The following is an 18775-nucleotide window of genomic DNA, read 5'->3' as shown; positions in this document are numbered from 1 at the left end:
CCCCTGGGACGAACCCATAGGCCACCCCGCCAGAGCGGGATCGTCGCAGCCGACCCACCGGAGCGGGCCTGCATGCGATCGTCGGTCGTCCCGGGGAGACTCCAAGGATCCGGGACATCCAGCCTGTCGCCCGGACAACACTTGCTAGAAGATTCCACTGAAAAAGATCAGGAAGAAGCAGGTAAGAATACCCGAAAAAAATTCTTAGCTCCTTACTCCTGACGCTAGGCAAAAAACTGGAGACTGGAGACTTGTCAGCAGGTGGGGGGTTTTGGCCACCGGCAGGGGCCGCCCCTAGGCTGGGATTGGTCTTTAGTTTTGTGCCTAGCGTCCTTCTCCTGCAGGTGGCGATATTACCCTACAGTACAGGATCTCCGATCTGTTCCCTGTGTCCTTCAATGAACGGGAGAGAAATCTATTTTTTTTTTGGCTGTGCGCTCCCCCTGTTTGTTTCATGAAGTCTAATGACCTTCTCCTACCTCCCTACTTACCAATGGCAAACAGTATCTTATGGGAGATACATGTCTTACCTGATATTTGATATTATCTTCTCCACAAGAGGTTATACCTCCTTGGATAACCGTGGCATTGACTGATTGATTGATTGATTGATTGATAGTAAAAATATCATCATACCTGGCCTATAATTCAGGATGTATTTGGTTTAACTTGAATCTGGTGGCATTCTGCTTAGAACAGCTTTTATGTTCTCTGTAGTCTCCCATTGGATGTTTATGTGCTAGGACCTTGTACTATAGATACTTATATATGCTTCCCCATTCCTTCTAATAAGTTCTGGAAAACATGTCAACAAGCTACTAGTATTCCACTATAAATGATTAGTGTAAAAGCTACAGAATATAAAAGCCTAATTGATAGCTAGCTCTACCTCTCTAGAGCCAGCCGTGCACGCTCCCTCCCCAGATGAGGGGTGGGGGGGAATCCTTGTGGCGGGTCAGTGACTTTGAGTGCACTCCGTTGGGAGCAGAGACCAAGACCTGACTGATCAGTGGTCATGTGATCAGTAAGCTCTCAATCTTAGGGCCGGCGTGGGGCAGTTGCAGTGCCCCGGACCAGCTCTATGTATTGGGTAAAGTATGTTTTACTCTCCCCATACTTTTCCTTTAATCTGAGTTTTCGGTAATCCCCTGCAACCAGCTCTCATGCTGCTCACTGGAAGTGTAGTTCCTACAAAATGTGCTGTGTAAATTACATTAGTTATCTCTTTGCTGCTTCTATAACCAGGAATCTAATGGGGAATCTTTATGGTGGCTAGGAGAAAATACTGATATTTCTATGTATAGAAGAAGGGAGCATACCTTGGATGGGTATAAGATTAGCTGTCCTGAATCAAAAGGTGAGGTATTGGTCATTAAATTACTAAACAGTATGGATGAAAACTGAAGTACAGCAGATAGACTGTATGCATTTCAAGGATTAAATGTCTATTTTCACTTGAGTGCACCTATAAGCCGACAGTGTTCAAATGTGTATATAACATGAATTGCATGTTAAAGCCTTTGGCGGAGAGGAAGGACGTGGCCTGCCGCAGGCTGTGTGTGTCTATGGACGCACACAGCTACTGCAGACACAGCCAAGAACGAGCACGCACAGGTGCCTCCATAGCAGCCTCTTAGCTGATGTAGGGGGGAGCAGACAGTGATGCGGGGACCCACTAGAAAATGAGGAATTGAGACATTTAAAAAAAATAAAAATAACAACAGAGCTGCATACCATCTGTGCCTGCATTCTATACAAATAAAAAAAGAGCAAGGTTTATTGTCCCTTTAATTCACAAGGAACTTTATTTTAGCCACTTGACTGTCATTTAATAAATCTTATTGGACTGAGATGAAAATAACTGTCAGTTTTTTATATAAAGAGTCTTATCCTGGTATACTGGCTTTCAGAATTGAGCTTCATGTATGAAAATGAACACTAAAATACAAATGTATATATTTTTTTTACAATAAATCTTCTTTTCTGAGATACAGTTCATCTTTTATTTCCATCTTCTTCTGTGGCCCTTTGTTGATCATTTTCCTTAATTTTGAAAAAAAGCTCATATATTTCAAAACATATCTTTAAATTGACTTCCAACTCTGTGCTATTCTCAGATGCAATCTGTAGAACTAGGAGTGTGTATCTATATGCATGCCTGTGCTTCCACCAATCAGCGTGGTCTCCAGCCATGTGATCACCATTACAACCAATCATGGTAATCACATGAGGAATGTTTAGAAACAAATCTTCTACTTCAACGGCCAATGAGTCTTGCACAGAGATATGCACAGTGACAGATAAAAGGGACAAGCTGCAGCTGTCATACTACAATACAGTATGTACAAATATGCACAGCTATATCATCCATTCACACATTCTTTGACAGTAACAGTGCATGAAGAAACTATAAGTCCCATTTGCCACGGCAGCAGAGGGACTTGTAATTCTCAATGGAATATAAGTGCAGTGATGTCATTACACTTGTAGTCCATTCATACTTCCTCCCGTCCCTTGGCTGAAAGTCCTTATCTCAGTACAGACAGGGTCTCGGAGGAAGGGTTTGCAGGAGCCAGAGCAATGCACCCCCAATCCACTGACGGTGGTTGCAATGCATTACTGGCTCCAATGCAAAACATAATTAATGCACATATTGCCTTTTTGTTATGAAAAAGGTGGACTTTGCTTTTAAACCAACTTCCATATATGTAAAACATCTGTAAAATATAGGAGGCCTGCACCATTTGTAACTTTAGTCAGTAAAAATATAATCAGTTGTAAAACCTTTATACCTGCTTTGCAGGGGATGAATTTTTGGAGACTTGGGTGGTTTTGTGGTTTCAATCCCAAGAAGCTGAATATTGCCATTATCAGATGCCACGGCCAAGTAATGCGATCCCTGGCAAAATGTCAATGTCTTAACATGCCCACCGATGCGAGAATATGTCAATATTGACCTAAGTCAGAAAATAGGAAATGTAATATTCGTAGCAAGCGGGTCAGCAGACATAAAACAAAACAAAAAGCACATAATTGCTAGATACAAACACATTACAACTATGGAATACTCAAGATTGATATTTGTTTTGTGTAAACCATTTCATTGCAGCATTCCGACATAAATGAAGATACACAATAAATGCTCAAGGTGAAATCTATGATGTTGGATAGAGTGAGCTGACTTGCTGCATTTTTACAAACATTTATTAGTTCAACAACATTAGTTTTTTCAATTGTATATGAATTGTAGAAGTGCAATAAGTGATTAAAAGTAAATCTAAAGCCTCAAGTTTATTCATGACTCTTCTGAACAGCACTTTGCCAAAGTCTAAATTGCTGGGTTAGTTTTGGATAAAAAGTGACTGTATTAAAATTCTTTGCCTATTTTGTGATCATTTTTCTCACACTCTCTAGACAAATTCCTTGGCTAGGAGGGTAGATTGCAGCACCACATACAATTGACATATCTGTTTCACTAGAACTACAGCTTCTATGATGACTTGCGTGTGCTGTCGGTAGAGGAGGGACGACCTGGCAGCTTTAGGAGCCAGGGCTGCTGGTTGCTCCAGTAGACACAATCCATAATCACTGCAGAAGGGTGGGGCTAAGCAGTACTGCTACATCAAAGCCAGTCTAACGTTGGGTATATACTGGTAGATTTTCATATGAACATTCATACAAAAAATCTTGGCACAACATTCGATAATACCGTCAGAGATTGTTCACAATTTCGTTTGATTTTAATATTTGATTTTGGAATGAATGGAGTTTCCCAAAGAAAACCACATTCACTGATAGAATTTTGTTTGTTCAAGAAAAAATATTTCCATCCTGGCTCTTTGGTTTCCTTCATCACTACGGTCAACAAAAAGAGTTTTTTTTACTCACCTTAAAATCCTTTTCTCTGTGTTCAATGAAGGACACAGTGGATATCTCTAGATCTTGACCATTGGGTTATAGTTCCACCTTCAGGGCAGGTTCACACCAAAATGGTGTGAACCTGCCCGCAGTCCCAGTGCATTCCAGACCAGACAAAATGAGACATGCCATATTTTTCTGGTCTGGACTGCGCTGGTGTGAACAGAGGCCAGAAATAGCATAGTGATACATTAGGATGCAGTTTGGGTCTGGAAACAATCTGGTCTGGTCTGGAGATGATCTGGATGTGGTGTGAATGGGCCCTCAGAAGTAGGACAATGAGCATAAAAAACAAAAGGACAGCCTTGGGGCAGCCCCTGCGGGTGGTCAAAACCCCATCTGCTAGATGCAGCTCAGTTAGTTAAAAAGCAGTACAAGAACAACAAATGGGCATAAGCACAGCAATCGGAGGGTTGCAAAGATCATCCCATATCTACAGGTATTAGAAGGGCCTAACCTACAGTTGCGGCATTAAAACACATGTTACCGTGCATTGTGATAACAGTCAAGCAGCATTTATAACATATTTACTCATTCTGGATACTGCTGTTTGTACTTTTTGAAGTGTTTGTTATTGCTTGCACTGCTTTTAGTTACTGCTGCTTATATAAAAGTTCTTCTTTTAGGAATTCAGGCTGTTGTCTGTTATTTGAATGTTTTAAAATTATGAACAAACAGGAGTCAAGTAGTTAGGGTGTTTAGGTACCCAGAGACATGACATGATCACTGTTTGATCTGGACAGTTTCAGCAGATCTATTTTACATTCATGGTTGGTTCACACACATTATGAAAGGAAACACGATATCCTCCTTATGACTTATTATTGGAGGGATTAGATGATTATACCTTGTGGTTGTGGTTTTTCCCTCCATCTTCTGACTGTTCCAAATTTTTACCGTGCCATCGTTTGAACAAGTGGCAAAAATGGAATGTTCATCAGACACCCGAATTCTGTTTACTGGGCCCTTGTGCTCATGTAAGTGTGCCACCAGCAAGCCCTTAGGATGCCACCCTAAGAAGACAACAAGAATATTTTACAAACTAATTTGCAGTACCTTAACACTTGAAGCAAAAGTGAACATTCCAGTTAATGAAATACCTAAAACGCTATTCTGCAACAACTAGAATAATTGCAAATCTGATTAAGGGCTCCTGCCTGGCTCATTGGATTATGATATGATCTTTTATCAAACATTTGAACATTTTTGGTTATTATTATAAATCCAGCATATACCTTAGCACTTTTTACAGTATATACTGAAAACATATTTCTTTCACATGAAGACTAAATAGGAACAAGACGACAGAATAGGAACAAAATGGATAGCATGGCAGATTATCACAAGAATCTAGTGGAGGGTGGCGACTTGTGTTGCTACAATGCAATGCACTGTTTTCCTTTTTTTCCCTTTCTTTCACTTCTGACATTCCAAAATGTCACGGTAACTTCAGGGGAGCTCTGGCAAATTGCGGAAACATATAGCGTGTTTGCATTTTTCCGCAACGCACTGCAAACTACCTGAAGGCGGTGGGAACAGGGCACACAGAAAACAATTATTTTCTATGTGCCCTTGTGGTTATAGCACAGCATATTTTAGCAAAAGAATCTTCTTCCCCCAGACCTGGTGGGTTCTCTACACACCTGTTGGTGGTGGTTTACTCTCCCACTCAGCACTCTCCATCATGTTCTTGGCTAATCTCTCAGCATTGCACTGCTCCCGCTTCTGCTGTATCAGCTGTTGAAGTTCAATCTTACAAGTGGTCATTCGGATTTGGAAAGCTGATGGTTGAGATGTGCTTGTGTAGATCTGCAAGGTGGGACGCCTTGACTGGATTCCTGTTCCTTCTGATGACTGGAAGAAGGTAAAGTTGGGATATATTCGGTTAGTTGCTGAAAATCTATTATTTTGAACAAAACAATTCTAATAGGGGATGCCGGCTAATTAAGGCGTGCTACTAAATAAGGAAGCATCTAAACATAGGCTATTTTGCCTAATGCAGGTAAAACATTTCATGAAGGATTGCGTAAAAAAAAAAATGTCTACAGCTGGCTGGTATATTAGGCCACAGGAGGCTAAAAAGTGAGCAATGTTTCAAAAAACATATCCACTATATTAGATTAATTGAAAAGAGTAAGTCTGGTTTCCCAAAAAGTTCCACATCACAATGTCCTTGCCCTTCTCATCAAAACAGCAAATCTATATCCAGATCCTCAGGTAGTGAGTAGAGATGAGGATAGGGCTTGGTGTGAACTCCATGGACACTGAATGTAAGGCACACAATGTGTCTGGGTGAGATCCAACCTTATATACGTTTTTTTACAGGAAGCTAACAATGTTATGAGGTAATTTCCTTTTACCTCTGACCTTTCATTAGCTGTTCTGATTATTTCCTGCCTCCTCTGACCTTGTCTCACGTGTAAAATTGTTGCAACATGGATCCATGGTATGCAGGCATGCTCCTGGTGATGGTTATTATACTGCTACGCCAAGTGCCATTCACATTGAAGTACTCACCACAGCTCTCCTTATCAGTAGAGGACATATCCTCATATCCAGGGAAAACTCTTCCTGCTATAGAACTCCACTGATCAGCCTTCTTCCTATTGTTTTTGTATTGAAAATGCCTGCTGTCATACAGCTCAGGGCACTCTTCCACCATACTAATTAATTTCTCAGGGTCACACTACTTATCTACCATTGTTCCTTTGGTCTACAGATCACAAGATCACCTTTTTCCACAGACAGGAAGTGACCAAGGAAGATTAGGTCATCACAGATGACCATAGAGTTTTTTTCTTTATGGTTCGTTTTTTGCATTGAATTGCTTTGCGTTTTTGATGCGTTTACATGCATTTTTGATGCGTTCCAGAGCAGGTAAAATAGGGCTTGCTGCAATTTTTTTACCTGCTCTGGAACGGAACGCTGCAATGTGAACTGGAGCTAAAAATACCATAGGAATACATTGGGCACAGTTTTGATCTGGTCTGTAACTGATCTGCACCTGCTCCGCGCTTGGTGTGAACAAGCCCTAAAGGGTGTTGGAATGTGGGGCTTTTTCTGATCTGTATGTATCCTTTAAATAAAACAACAATTATTTAAATTCCTGAAGACATACTAATCTGTGAATGTTATTAAAAATAAAAACATGAACTAGTCTGTTATTTATGTTTGGCTTATTTTTGTCCAGAGTTTTGCATTCTAGTACTAAAATATTTTATATTCACTACCTGAGGAGAGGAAGACAATGGAGCATTAAGTGCTGCAGAAGACTCTGAGCGAAGAGGTTTTGGGTTTTCCTGGTCAGTTGGAGGCAAAGTTCGTGTTCCAGCTTGGCTCATGTTTGCAGGCTCCATGGCACCAAACATGCTCTTCCATTCTTCATTCACATTGGAATCTTGCTTCACATGTTTTCTTGCTGCAGAGAGAACACAGTTGGTAACACTCATCAAAATGCACACTGGGTGAACGAAAGTGAGAATCTGAACCTTTCTAGTGGTCACAACAAGAACAAATCCTAAACACACATTAAGGTGATATTAAAATCAAAATGTTTTTTAAGCTAATTCAATTGCTGATTAAATCACTTAAATTGGATGCTGCTCCTTGATGTTTAAAAGTTTTAGTTTCCTGCAGAATCAGCTGGTCCCCTGAGCACTGGCCCTGATATCCTGTTTTAGGGTGACTACTTTCCCTTGCAGGGTCTTATGGAGCCACCCTTGTGTGTGCTAGTAAGTTGTGTGTGTCTTCACAAACACACAGGCACAGCAATGTATATTTGTTTGACCTAGATTCATTAGTGAAAAAAGATTGAGAGTTTAATACTACTAACAAATAAGCCTGAATGCCACTTTAAAGCGATATAGCTAATTAGCTAAGTTTATATTCGAAACCCAAAATATGGGAACTGTATTACTTGTTTAAAAATTTAATTCAATTCAGCCGGTCTTAAAATCCAGGTATTCCTGACAGCATAGCCAAATCCCTGACCTCAGTTTTCTCCACTGCAGTTAAACAAATATAGCTTGGCCAAGGAAATCCCTAGACTATAACTAAGTAATGAGGAACCCAAAGCTCACCAATGTAGGCACCTGTGTGCTCACTACTCCAGGCAGCAGGCAATTTTTTTCAGTCAAGGCACCCTTTAAAAGTATGCAAAATCTTGAGGCACTCCAGTCTAAAATTGAGTCTCCCTTCATATTAGCGTCCCCCTTTACATCAGAAGCCCCCTCCAGGAGGTGCCACAGTGGTCAGTTGGGGAACAAGTATTCATTGAATCTGACTTTTACCGGCTACCGTTTTAGTAAAACTAACCCTGTGGTGACAGCGTTACTTTAAAATCTAAATTTCTGAGATTCATATGCATAACCCAATCACTGCTTTCAATTACTGGATTAGGCTGATGGTGTCATTAGAGGCCGGGGTCTAGGACCAGGAAGAGGTGTTTTACAGAGACACTGTGCAATGGATGAGGTTGTGGGTCTAGGAAAAAGCAGCTACAGAATACCAACTGCCCGTGCTACATTGTACACAACGGACTAGTCTTACAATGTTTGATGAATGTGGTTGCTAGAGCACAGGTCTACTTTAAAGTATAAGGGTATTTTTAGATACACTTATCCTTATTTAAATAATGTACTGCAAACTACAGTATATTATTGCTGGCTTGTAATTACATAAAGGCCTTTTCAAAAAATTAGCCAATACCGGAGCAAGTGTCCAGGGTAAAAGGACTTTACAGTACTTTACAGAATCAGGGCCTTGAAGAAAACAGGGGCATCAAACTAATGAGATGTACTGTACATATAAAACTAAATATGGATCCCATTTAACCAGCATATTGATCCCTTACAGACGAGCCTGTGAGAAGAGGTGTGACCAGCCTTTGATAATCTCATTCCTTGGGATATTCCAATCAAGATAAATAATTAATTATTGACTATATATCCTGTAAATTTCAATTCAGATCTGTCAGATCTGCAATTTTACATTTGTATATTTAAAGAAACAAATTGCAATGAAATGATTTGTTTAGCTTTCAAACCAATACTTTCCTCACTATCCATTACAGGTCAGTACTGATATGCTACAACGTATACTTATAAAGTGTAAATGGAAAAAAAAAGTATAACCGCTATTTAATCTCTCATTGGTTGTGGTAATGTAAGGGCTCCCCATTCAAGTATTCTCTGTAGAACAGGAAACTAAAACATTGGATTAGCAGAGCAGAGAAGATACTGAGAATAAATAGGTCACATGCTGTATTGCTGTCATATTTGTGGGAATAAAAAGGAACACAATGGAACTAAAAGTGTTAAGTAGATGGATAATCTGAGCTACAGATATAGTTCTTATCCTCTTTGTTCAGGTGTCATCTAGAGGTGCAGTTTCTCAGGAATCGGACGAAATTTGAGCTCTGTATAATCAACTTTAGTGTTTCTAACTTCCCCAGCTGTATATAAAACAGCCTGTATAATGGATGTAAATAAAGCTTTCTGCTGTTCATTGAAAAGGCTAGAATGACTTTATTGTATGATTACCCACCATTTTTGTTGCAGTTTACTTGAATGGAAATAAATAGAGTAAAATTGTCAGTGTAAACTCTCTTGTTCTTGCTTGCGACCAACTAGTGAATTGGCTAAGCTGCTATAAATTTACTACAAGAACTTTGCAACATGTGTTTATTGTACTTATAAAATATGACAGAGACTACTACATATCCTGCCCAAAAATATATTCGCTCGATCATCCATAAGTGGACCCAGCATCAGATACGTTCTTTCATGTTACGTGCTTGCATGTTAAGTAATGTGTAAGTGTAACACATACAGGTATTTATTACCTTTCGCAGGCATGACACCATTCCCCCTGACCATGCTTTTAGGCAATATCATGCATCATTCAGGGTCAGCATCTACTTCCCCTGAACTGAGATACTGAGATCAATCCCTTGCTACAGCCTCTCACCTTGTGACTTGCTACAAGGTTACAGTCTAAATACCGGGGGAGATGAAGCTAAGGAAATGCCTCCTTCTGCCTGCAGCCACCTAATGATATAATCGCAGACTGAGCAGTGTCATATACCTGGAGCTTAGGTACTACTTTGCAATGATAAATTATCTTTTATTTTTTTTAAAATATACTATTTCTGTATATTTTGGGTCAGAAATGTATGAATGCAGTCTTGTAAAGTTACTGAAATGTCCACTTTAATGAACTAAAGACCAATGATAATTGTTGACTATTCCTGGTAGCAACATAAATGAATGTCCCTTCCTTTAGCAAGATTATTCAGAAGCAAGAGGGAGCGGCAATGACAGAGTTCACCTATATCATCACCTATTGGTGAAGTCTGGTATTGCAATACAAACCATAAATTGTTGTGATTCCAGATCACAAAGCCTTCTAAACAACAGAAGAACAGGGGTCCCATAGCTGAACACAAAGAGGTTGTACAATGTAAAGAGAGCTTGCAGTTACTCTAAGGCAGGGGACTTCACATTTATCGGAAACTCTATTTTATCTTTCACGTACCACTTATGTGACATTTAGAGCTGATTTTATTACTTACTGCGTTTATCTTCAGTGTCTAGCTTTGTTTTTCCAAGATCAGCCTGCCTTCCACTGATGCCCAGCAGTTGCAAATCAATCACCCCTTTTACAGCACTCTCATGCAAGTGACTCTGATCAGCTACATTTGCCTTGGCTTTGTTTGACTTTAACATAAAATCTTTCAAGGCTAATAGTTTATCTTCTTCTTCTTCTGTCATACCCTGGAATTAAGAAAATAAGGTGCATAAGGACAATCCCAAAGCATGACTTACCTGGAAAGGGTAAGTGGGCATTTTCATAAATGACCAGGAGAATAGGGTGGTCTAGGGCAGAAAACAAAGTATATATAGAATTACAGTTTTGGGATGTGTAAACGTTAAAAAAACAAAAACAACCATCTAAAAAAACTGACACCAAGCATTATAGTGTATTGCCAGGTGCTGTCTTAAATGTACAGTATGGACAGCTTTAGTAAAGGACAGAAACAAGTTTAGTACATGAATCTAAAGACCGCAACTAGGCATTACATTTATAGCTCAATGCCCAACTCCAGACTTCATGCTCCCTCTTCAAAACCACCTCATACCCACCTGGTCGTCTGTGTTTGCTTTTAGTTACTTTACATCTACCCTTTTCAAGGTCTTTAGGCCAATCATGTAATGCCAACAGGGCCCCTTTGCATCTTCTCCAGGCTGGGAGGTCCTCAATGATGCAAAGAGTGGTGCTGACATCAGTGCTGCCCTTCGCAGCATTACCCGGTGAATTCAGGGCACTATGCATGTACCATCTTAGATGAGCCCATGAGACCTTGCAATCACAGTGATGTCCTTGATCATTCAGACTTAGTGATGCTGTGCATTATTTAACCTGGAAAACTGAGTGACATCTTGTAGCGGAGAAGAGGTACTGCAGGGGCCAGCTCCCAATTATTAAGCAGTATTACAGTCTGAGCTCTATTTTTTTCTCCTTGCTGGATGATCTGAGGAAGGAAAACCCTGCCACTACGAAGATGGCCACCTCCACACAGAGAAACAGAGCAGCATAAGCTTGATAAGTCAGTAATGGGGATAGATCAGCTGCAGGGAGACCACAGGGAATACTAATGGCCCGGCCCATTACCTACTACCTGCCTTTAACACAGTTTCCAGATTGTAGTTTAAAAGAAAATGTTAAGCTGTTGGGAGATGCTTCCAGCGAAAAACCAATAAAAATGTAAAAGGAGTTTGCAGCTGCAGATGCAGAAAGGTACAAATTTATTTGAGAAAAAAACAAGAACTAAACAATGTCATACCTGTGACAAAAGCTTCTTCAAAAGCTGAGCAATAGCTGGATCTTCAGGAGGAGGACACTCGAGAAGAGTGCCATTCCTCTTTTTCTGACGCATCTGGAGATGTCTAAAGAGGCTTGCAATGTCCTTTGATCGCAGGGCATAGTCAAAAATTGAGCGGCTTACAGGCTCTTTTAGCACACTAAGTAGAACGATTTCCTTGTCTATCTGTTAGAAATAATAAAGATTAAAAATAAAATATTAACAATTTAAAACATAAAAAGGAAAGGAGTTATGTCAGACGAATTTTAATATTTTTTGTGTAGTAGCGGTGTACTTTCCAAAGGTCTATCTAAAGTAAAAACTTTTTTAGTTTTGGACAGATTAGAGAATGGTTAAAAGCATTTTTTTTTTTGCTGTCTGTGTCATTTGGGGAGATATCCCTTTATTTTGTCTCGAGACATAATAGGCAGTAAGAGAACATCTATCCAAAGTAAGAGAGAGAAATTCTCTTAGAACAAGTGTCCCCCCTGTTACTGAAAACCTAAAATATTCAGTGATAATGGTAATCAGGACAAAAAGAGAGGATGAATCTTCCCAGCGGCTGCAAAGACACAATAAATACTTAACAGTGGTTCTAACCCTTTCAAACTCTATGAAAAAAATAGCTTTAGATATACTATAAACCTGTGCTGTGTAACTTCCCCTCTATCTGCATCCTGTATCAAATTCTAAACTCCATAAAATGTTTATATCTGTTTGGTTAGAAACTCTGGCTACCGGTTATTATTTCATTAGACTTTCATGGGTGTTCCAGTTTCACCAGCAGGTTTGTTCCAGGATCAAAACACAAAAGGCGAAACCCAAAAAGGGGAAATGGGAGGCCCCAACTTAATATTCCATTAATTTATTTTTAACTATTTAAAACGCCAAACATTTCCAAGTGTATGATGTATCCACTCACAGCTAAACTACCATTGTAGAATATGGTTTTAACTTAAAGGAGAACTATGGGGTAAGTATTTTTCCCCATAGTTCTCCTAAGGGTCACGGGAGGACACAAACTAGCATCCTCCCGTGACCCAAAGCTCAGTATACCGCGAACTACAGCTTGCGGTATACTGAAGCCGCTGCAGCCGGGACTGATCCCGACAATACTGTCGAGATCCACCCAGCTGCGTGATTGACAGCTGACTCTGCCTATCTAGAGGCAGAGCCAGCTGTACTCGCCCCCTCCCCCGTCCGTTCCGCCAGTCAGCACTGGAGGATCGGAGTGAGGAGGATCCCTGCAGGGAGCCATGAGTGACAGTCACGGCTCTCTGCAGGGAGATGATCGAGAAGTGAGCGAGCGACAGTATGTGTTCGCTCACTTCCTGATCTATTGAGCCGACGTGTGACAGTTTCATTGTCACACGTCGGCTCGAACTACGAGGTTGAGTGAAAAATCACTCACCTCATAGTTCTCCTTTAATAGGGTGTTTAAGTGTAAAAACATATTCTTCAATGGTAGTTTTTGTGTTCCGGGATCACCAGATTACTGACATAAAAAGAGTGGTGGGGCCGATACAATACAGCAATGCCTGGATAAGAAACTGAGCTATTGAGCAGGTAAGGTTGTACTTCCTGTATGTATCTTAAGGTTTCATTTGCATAATTAGCTAAAGTGTACTTTTGACTAAGAACAGCACAACTTTCTGGTCACTATATATATATAAACACGAAAGTGGAAATAATTATACAGAAAAAGTCAAAGTAGAATCCAGGCCATAGATATGCTTAATAAGCAGTCTTTAGCCCAGAAATATGCTAGTGAACTGCAAACCCATAGAGATTAATTAAAAAGATTAATGTTAGAGAAAAAAAAAGCGGCCTTGAATAAAAACCACCAAAATTTTTATGAATTTGGTAATAAGCCCGGAAAACTCCCAGCTCGTTCTTTAAGGGTTATGACAACTCGCACATCAATTCCAAATATTAACGCAGAAAATGGTTCTAATTTGTTTAAATTGAGTGAAATAGCGAGGCGATTTAGGGACTATTATAAACAATTATTTAATATCGGCAGTCAAACAGATGAGTCCTAGAATGTTAATGCCCACACTAAAATCAAAGCTTATCTATTACAGTCAGGGCTTCGGCAGCTCTCTGGTGAGATGACAAAACTTGTGGAAACTAAAATAACAGAGAGAAGAGTTTTATTCTGCTGTTAAATCATTAAAAATGGCAAAAGCACCGGGATGGTTTTTCTAGTGGTTATTATAAAGTTTTTTGCCCCTTTTTTGGCTCCATATTTCACATCAGCATTTAACTTAATCACAGGGCAATATGAAATCCCAGAAGATACGTTAGGAGCACATATCACAGTAATACCTAAAGCAGGGGAAGGATAGCTCGGAATGTGCAAACTACAGGCCGATATCGCTGCTAAATGTAAATCTTAAATTATTTACAAAAATAATAGCGGAAAGACTAACCTCACATGTAGCCACTTTAGAATATATAGGACTAGGACCTCATATGCAAACATTGATAAATGCTCTGTATTGTAGGCCAACTGCAGCGTTCCAAACAAATGAAGCGATATCAGATTATTTCCCCCTTCATAATGGGACTAGACAAGGTTGTCCATTATCGCCGCTATTTATACTTACGTTAGAACCATTTTTGTGCCACGTTAGGGCAAATCCGAACATATCGGGATTAGTAACATCTATGCATCAACTTAAGGTCGCGGCCTATGCAGATGATCTTTTGTTTTTTGTGACACAACCAGAAATATCTTTACCTAACCTTATAAGAGAATTGGACCGATTTGTAGAAATGTCTAACTTTAAATTAACTGCGATAAATCAGGAATATTAAAATGTTAATTTGCAGGCAACAAGGTTCATGACGATAAGCTCTAGTTTTAGGTTTAAAGGTGTGGCAGAAGCTATAACTTATCTAGGTACAAAGATTACACCACAGCTGGGGGACATATTTAAAGCAAATGTTCCATCATTATTCAGCTCTATTGAATTGGATTTGAAATGGGCAAAAGAGTCATATATACGTTGTTTGGTAGGAATTCTATATTAAAAGATGATGACCCTTCCCCCGATTACTTTATCTCCTTCAGACATCACCAGTGGAAATTCCGAAAGTATACTTACAACGACTCAATCAATTTTTGTTAGATTTATCTGGGCTGGTAAGAAACCAAGGCTGAAACACAGTCTCCTTACATATGCAAAGCTGCATGGGGGCATTGGGTTTCCAGATCCATTTAAATATCATAGAGCTGTTCATTTAGCTAGTGTTGGATTGGTGTAGATATTCAGATTCTAAATTATCAGTCTTATTGGAGCAATAGTCCATAGAGTTGTATTTGCTTGGGTTACCATGGCTATCAAGGTCATGTCTTAAATCATGTTGGAATTATCCCCTGATAGGCTGACATTCAGAGCAGTGCGATCATCATCCCTAATAACAACTTCAGACAAGGCCACCTGTCCCATGACTCCGGTGTAAGGTAATCCTATGTTTTTACCCGGTTTGCAAGATACACAATTTTAAATATCAGAGAGTGAGGGAAATTTAGATTGCATGATTTTGTGCCTCGAGCAGAAGTTCCTTTGATATCAGAGCTTTCGGAGAGCTTCTCTCCCATCTTATGTAGATGGCAGATACTTCAACTGAATAGTTTTTTTACAGACCCTTAATAGAAGATATGAAGGGACAAGGATAAGGACCCCTTTTGAGAAATTGTGTAGTGAAAAAGGGATGCTGAGGCATGCTCTATCTAAGATATATCATATGATTAACGAACCTTCAGAACAGTTTTGCCCCTTTGTTCCTCAGTAAGTGGGAAAGAGATCTACAAAGACAGTTTACTAAGAAACAAGGAAATTATATATTATATTTTTCACAATACTCCTCTATCTCTAGTAGATTCCAAGAAGTAGGTTATAAAATACTAACACGTTGGTATAGAGTTCCGACTATTCTACATAAGATTAAACCAGAAGAGTCAGATAAATGTTGGAGATGTGGGAATAGAGAGGGAAGTATTCTTCATATATTTTGGTCATGACCCAAAATTCGACCTTTTTGGGATGAAGTTAAGAATCATATTGAAGGACTTACTGGAATAGAGATGGGGAAGAATCCGGCAGCTTATTTATTACAGGTCTCTCTCCTTTCCAAGAAGAGATATAGGAACTAATTGCTTATACACTTAGTTAATGCAGCAAGAATCTGCATACCCTTGTATTGGAGAAAGGAGATATCACCACCAATACAGCTGTGGTTCTCTAAGGTTGCGGAAATTAGAGATATGGAGGAGCTTACATCATCTCTATATCACAGAGAAGTGAAATTTGGAGAGACCTGGCTGAGTTGGATGCGATTCACCCAATCCCTAGAATATTATAACAAATTTACCTATTAATACAGATATCTAAAGAGTATATGGGGATAACTTAAAAATAGGGGTCTTACACTGGCAGTTATTTTTTTTTAGGTATGTTTATAGAAATAATAATATAGTTAGTAACAATTAATGTATTAGTTACATGGAAGCAATTGAAAGTATCTGTATTTATATATAAATGAAAGTAGAATTGTGATTGTTACCATGTATTTATTAAACAAAAATTATAAATAAAGAATTTATAATAAAAAAAAGTCAAAGTACTGAAGTAAAGCTAAATATTTTATGCAAGTACACAATGTGATATTGTTCTGCAGAAGACATACCTGAATTATAGGTTGAGAAATGAAAGGGTGAAGGTAGGGCATCAACTTACAGTACACATCAGCAATATTTAACTGCTGAGCTACTGTAGTAATAAACCCCACAGCTCCATAACGTATCCACAAATTTGGATGGCACAAAAAAGGAGCTGCAAAAAATAAATAAAGTTACAATATTAAAATATTCTGAAACAATCACACAATGTTTATGTTACAAACTTTTACACAAATAAAATTAAAAAATGTGCCCAACAGCATATGTGTACAATCTCCAATCAGATGAGCTCTTTTCTGATATCTTAGTTTTTGAGCTTAGTTTTGGTTAGCTGAATTCTACACTGACATCTTTTATTTTAGAGAGAAGCCATCCCCCAATCCATCAGGTAAGAATCCACCTTTATTTGCATTGTTTAGGATTTAACCCCTTAATGACCGAGGCATTTCTTCCATTTTTTTGTTTACATGTTATAATCCACATTTTAGACCTGAAAATTACTTAAAACCCCCAAACATTATATATTTTCTGAAAGCCAAGGCACTATAGAATACAATGGTGGCAGTTGCAAATTTTTATGTTGCACGATATTAGCGCAACTCCTTATCAAACCCCAAACTTTAGTGAAAAATGCACTTAAATGCCCCAAAACACAATAAAATACCCATTTTCTTTATGAAATATAAAAGAGGTTACATCGAGTAAATAGATACCCAACAAGCCCAGGCTAAAAATTGTGTGCATCCGTAAAACTGCAACAAAATTCAGTACCCCAAAAAGTCCATAGAGGACGCTTTAAAAGCCCCCACAGGTCATCAGTTTAGAGATACGGGTAAATATTGGACGTAGAATTATTGCTGTCGTGCTGGCGTGTGTGGCGATACCCAACATGTGCAGCACGATCGTCGTTTTCATACATAGGCGCACCCGACGCGTCTTTACGTGAAGACGCGCGTGCTCGTTGGGGCAAGGGACTTTAAACGTTTTTTTCATTATTTTTACATTTATTTTACTTAATAATAATTTGAAAAACTGTTTGGTTTTTTAAACTTTACTTTGATTGCTATCACATAGGGGGCTTACAAGCCCCACATGTGATAGCAGAGTAGTGGTGACAGGTACTCTTTAAGGTAACACTGGGGGTCCAAAAGACCCCTAGTATCACCTTTACACTTGAAATAATGTATAGAAGTACAATTGTAAAAAGTCTTTAAGAGGGATGCAACACTCATGAAATTGCTAACATATTGGGGCATGATCACAGAACCATCAAACGTTTTGTTGCAAATAGTCAACAGGGTCTCAAGAAACGTGTTAAAAAGAAAGATGCAAATTAACTGCCAAAGATTTGAATCAAACGTGAAGCTCCCAGGAACCCATTATCCTCCAGTGGTGTCATATTCCAGAAATCCAACCTACCTGGAGTGCACAGAAGTACAAGGTGTTCAGTGCTCAGAGACATGGCCAAGGTGAGGAGGGCTGAAACATGACCACCACTCAACAAGACACATACAGTAAGTTAAAACGTCAAGACTGGGCCAAGAAATATCTGAAGACAGATCTTACAAAGGTTTTATGGACTCATGAGATGAGAGCGACTCTTGATGGACCAGATGGATGGGCCCCTGACTGGATCAGTAAAGGGCGCAGAACTCCACTTCAACTCAGACTCCAGCAAGGTGGAGGTGGGGTACTAGTGGGCTGGTATTAATAAATATGAGCTAGTTGGACCTTTTCAGATTTTTCAGATTGACTTTAACAGATCAAAATATACAAGAGAGATGGGAAAATCTTCGTTTTCCATTTAGTTGCCCAATAATTGTGCACTCAGATATTCTGCTTAGAAAGCCAAAACCTCACTTTTACTTTCCTAAATATTCAGGTTTGAGGTTTATTAACATTTTGGATTGACTGAGAGTACTGTAGTTATTCAATAATGAAATGAATCCTCAAAAATACAACTTGCCTAATAATTGTGCACACAGTGTAAGTGCCAATGAAATGCTCCTAACTGACGACGGAAGTCATGGTTCATGACTCACCAAACAGTATGTTCATTTTCAAAACGCAATAAATATGGTACAACTAAATCAGGGGTCTCAAGCTCAATTCACTTGTGGGCCACTGGACAATTTGTTTTTCTCCCATGAGGGCCACTTGTCAAATTTCTTGCTTCAACAATCACTCTTCCTGGATGCATGATTGATGTGTCCAGGGATTCACACATGCATATACACACACACACAGAAATACAACCCCCCCCGCACACACACACACACACACACACACACACACACATAGAAATACAC

General features: G+C 39.3%; 1 protein-coding gene across 1 annotated transcript in view; it reads right to left on the bottom strand.

The window, feature by feature from the left end:
* The window catches only part of PIK3R4 (phosphoinositide-3-kinase regulatory subunit 4), a 60505-nt gene that overhangs the window by 21049 nt on the left and 20681 nt on the right, over window positions 1-18775 (bottom strand). Inside the window, exons 8-14 of the mRNA XM_018567114.1 lie at window positions 16475-16620; window positions 11762-11965; window positions 10490-10691; window positions 7149-7336; window positions 5562-5772; window positions 4766-4931; window positions 2793-2957 (exon numbers count right to left, since the gene is read on the bottom strand). Of these exons, the coding sequence (XP_018422616.1) occupies window positions 2793-2957; window positions 4766-4931; window positions 5562-5772; window positions 7149-7336; window positions 10490-10691; window positions 11762-11965; window positions 16475-16620 (1282 nt within the window). The remainder of the gene's footprint in view (window positions 1-2792; window positions 2958-4765; window positions 4932-5561; window positions 5773-7148; window positions 7337-10489; window positions 10692-11761; window positions 11966-16474; window positions 16621-18775) is intronic.

The sequence above is a fragment of the Nanorana parkeri genome, unplaced genomic scaffold, assembly GCF_000935625.1.
Source record: "Nanorana parkeri isolate BGI_ZX_2015 unplaced genomic scaffold, ASM93562v1 scaffold1008, whole genome shotgun sequence".
Lineage (NCBI taxonomy): Eukaryota > Metazoa > Chordata > Amphibia > Anura > Dicroglossidae > Nanorana > Nanorana parkeri.
This window is presented reverse-complemented; position numbering and strand designations above follow the sequence as displayed.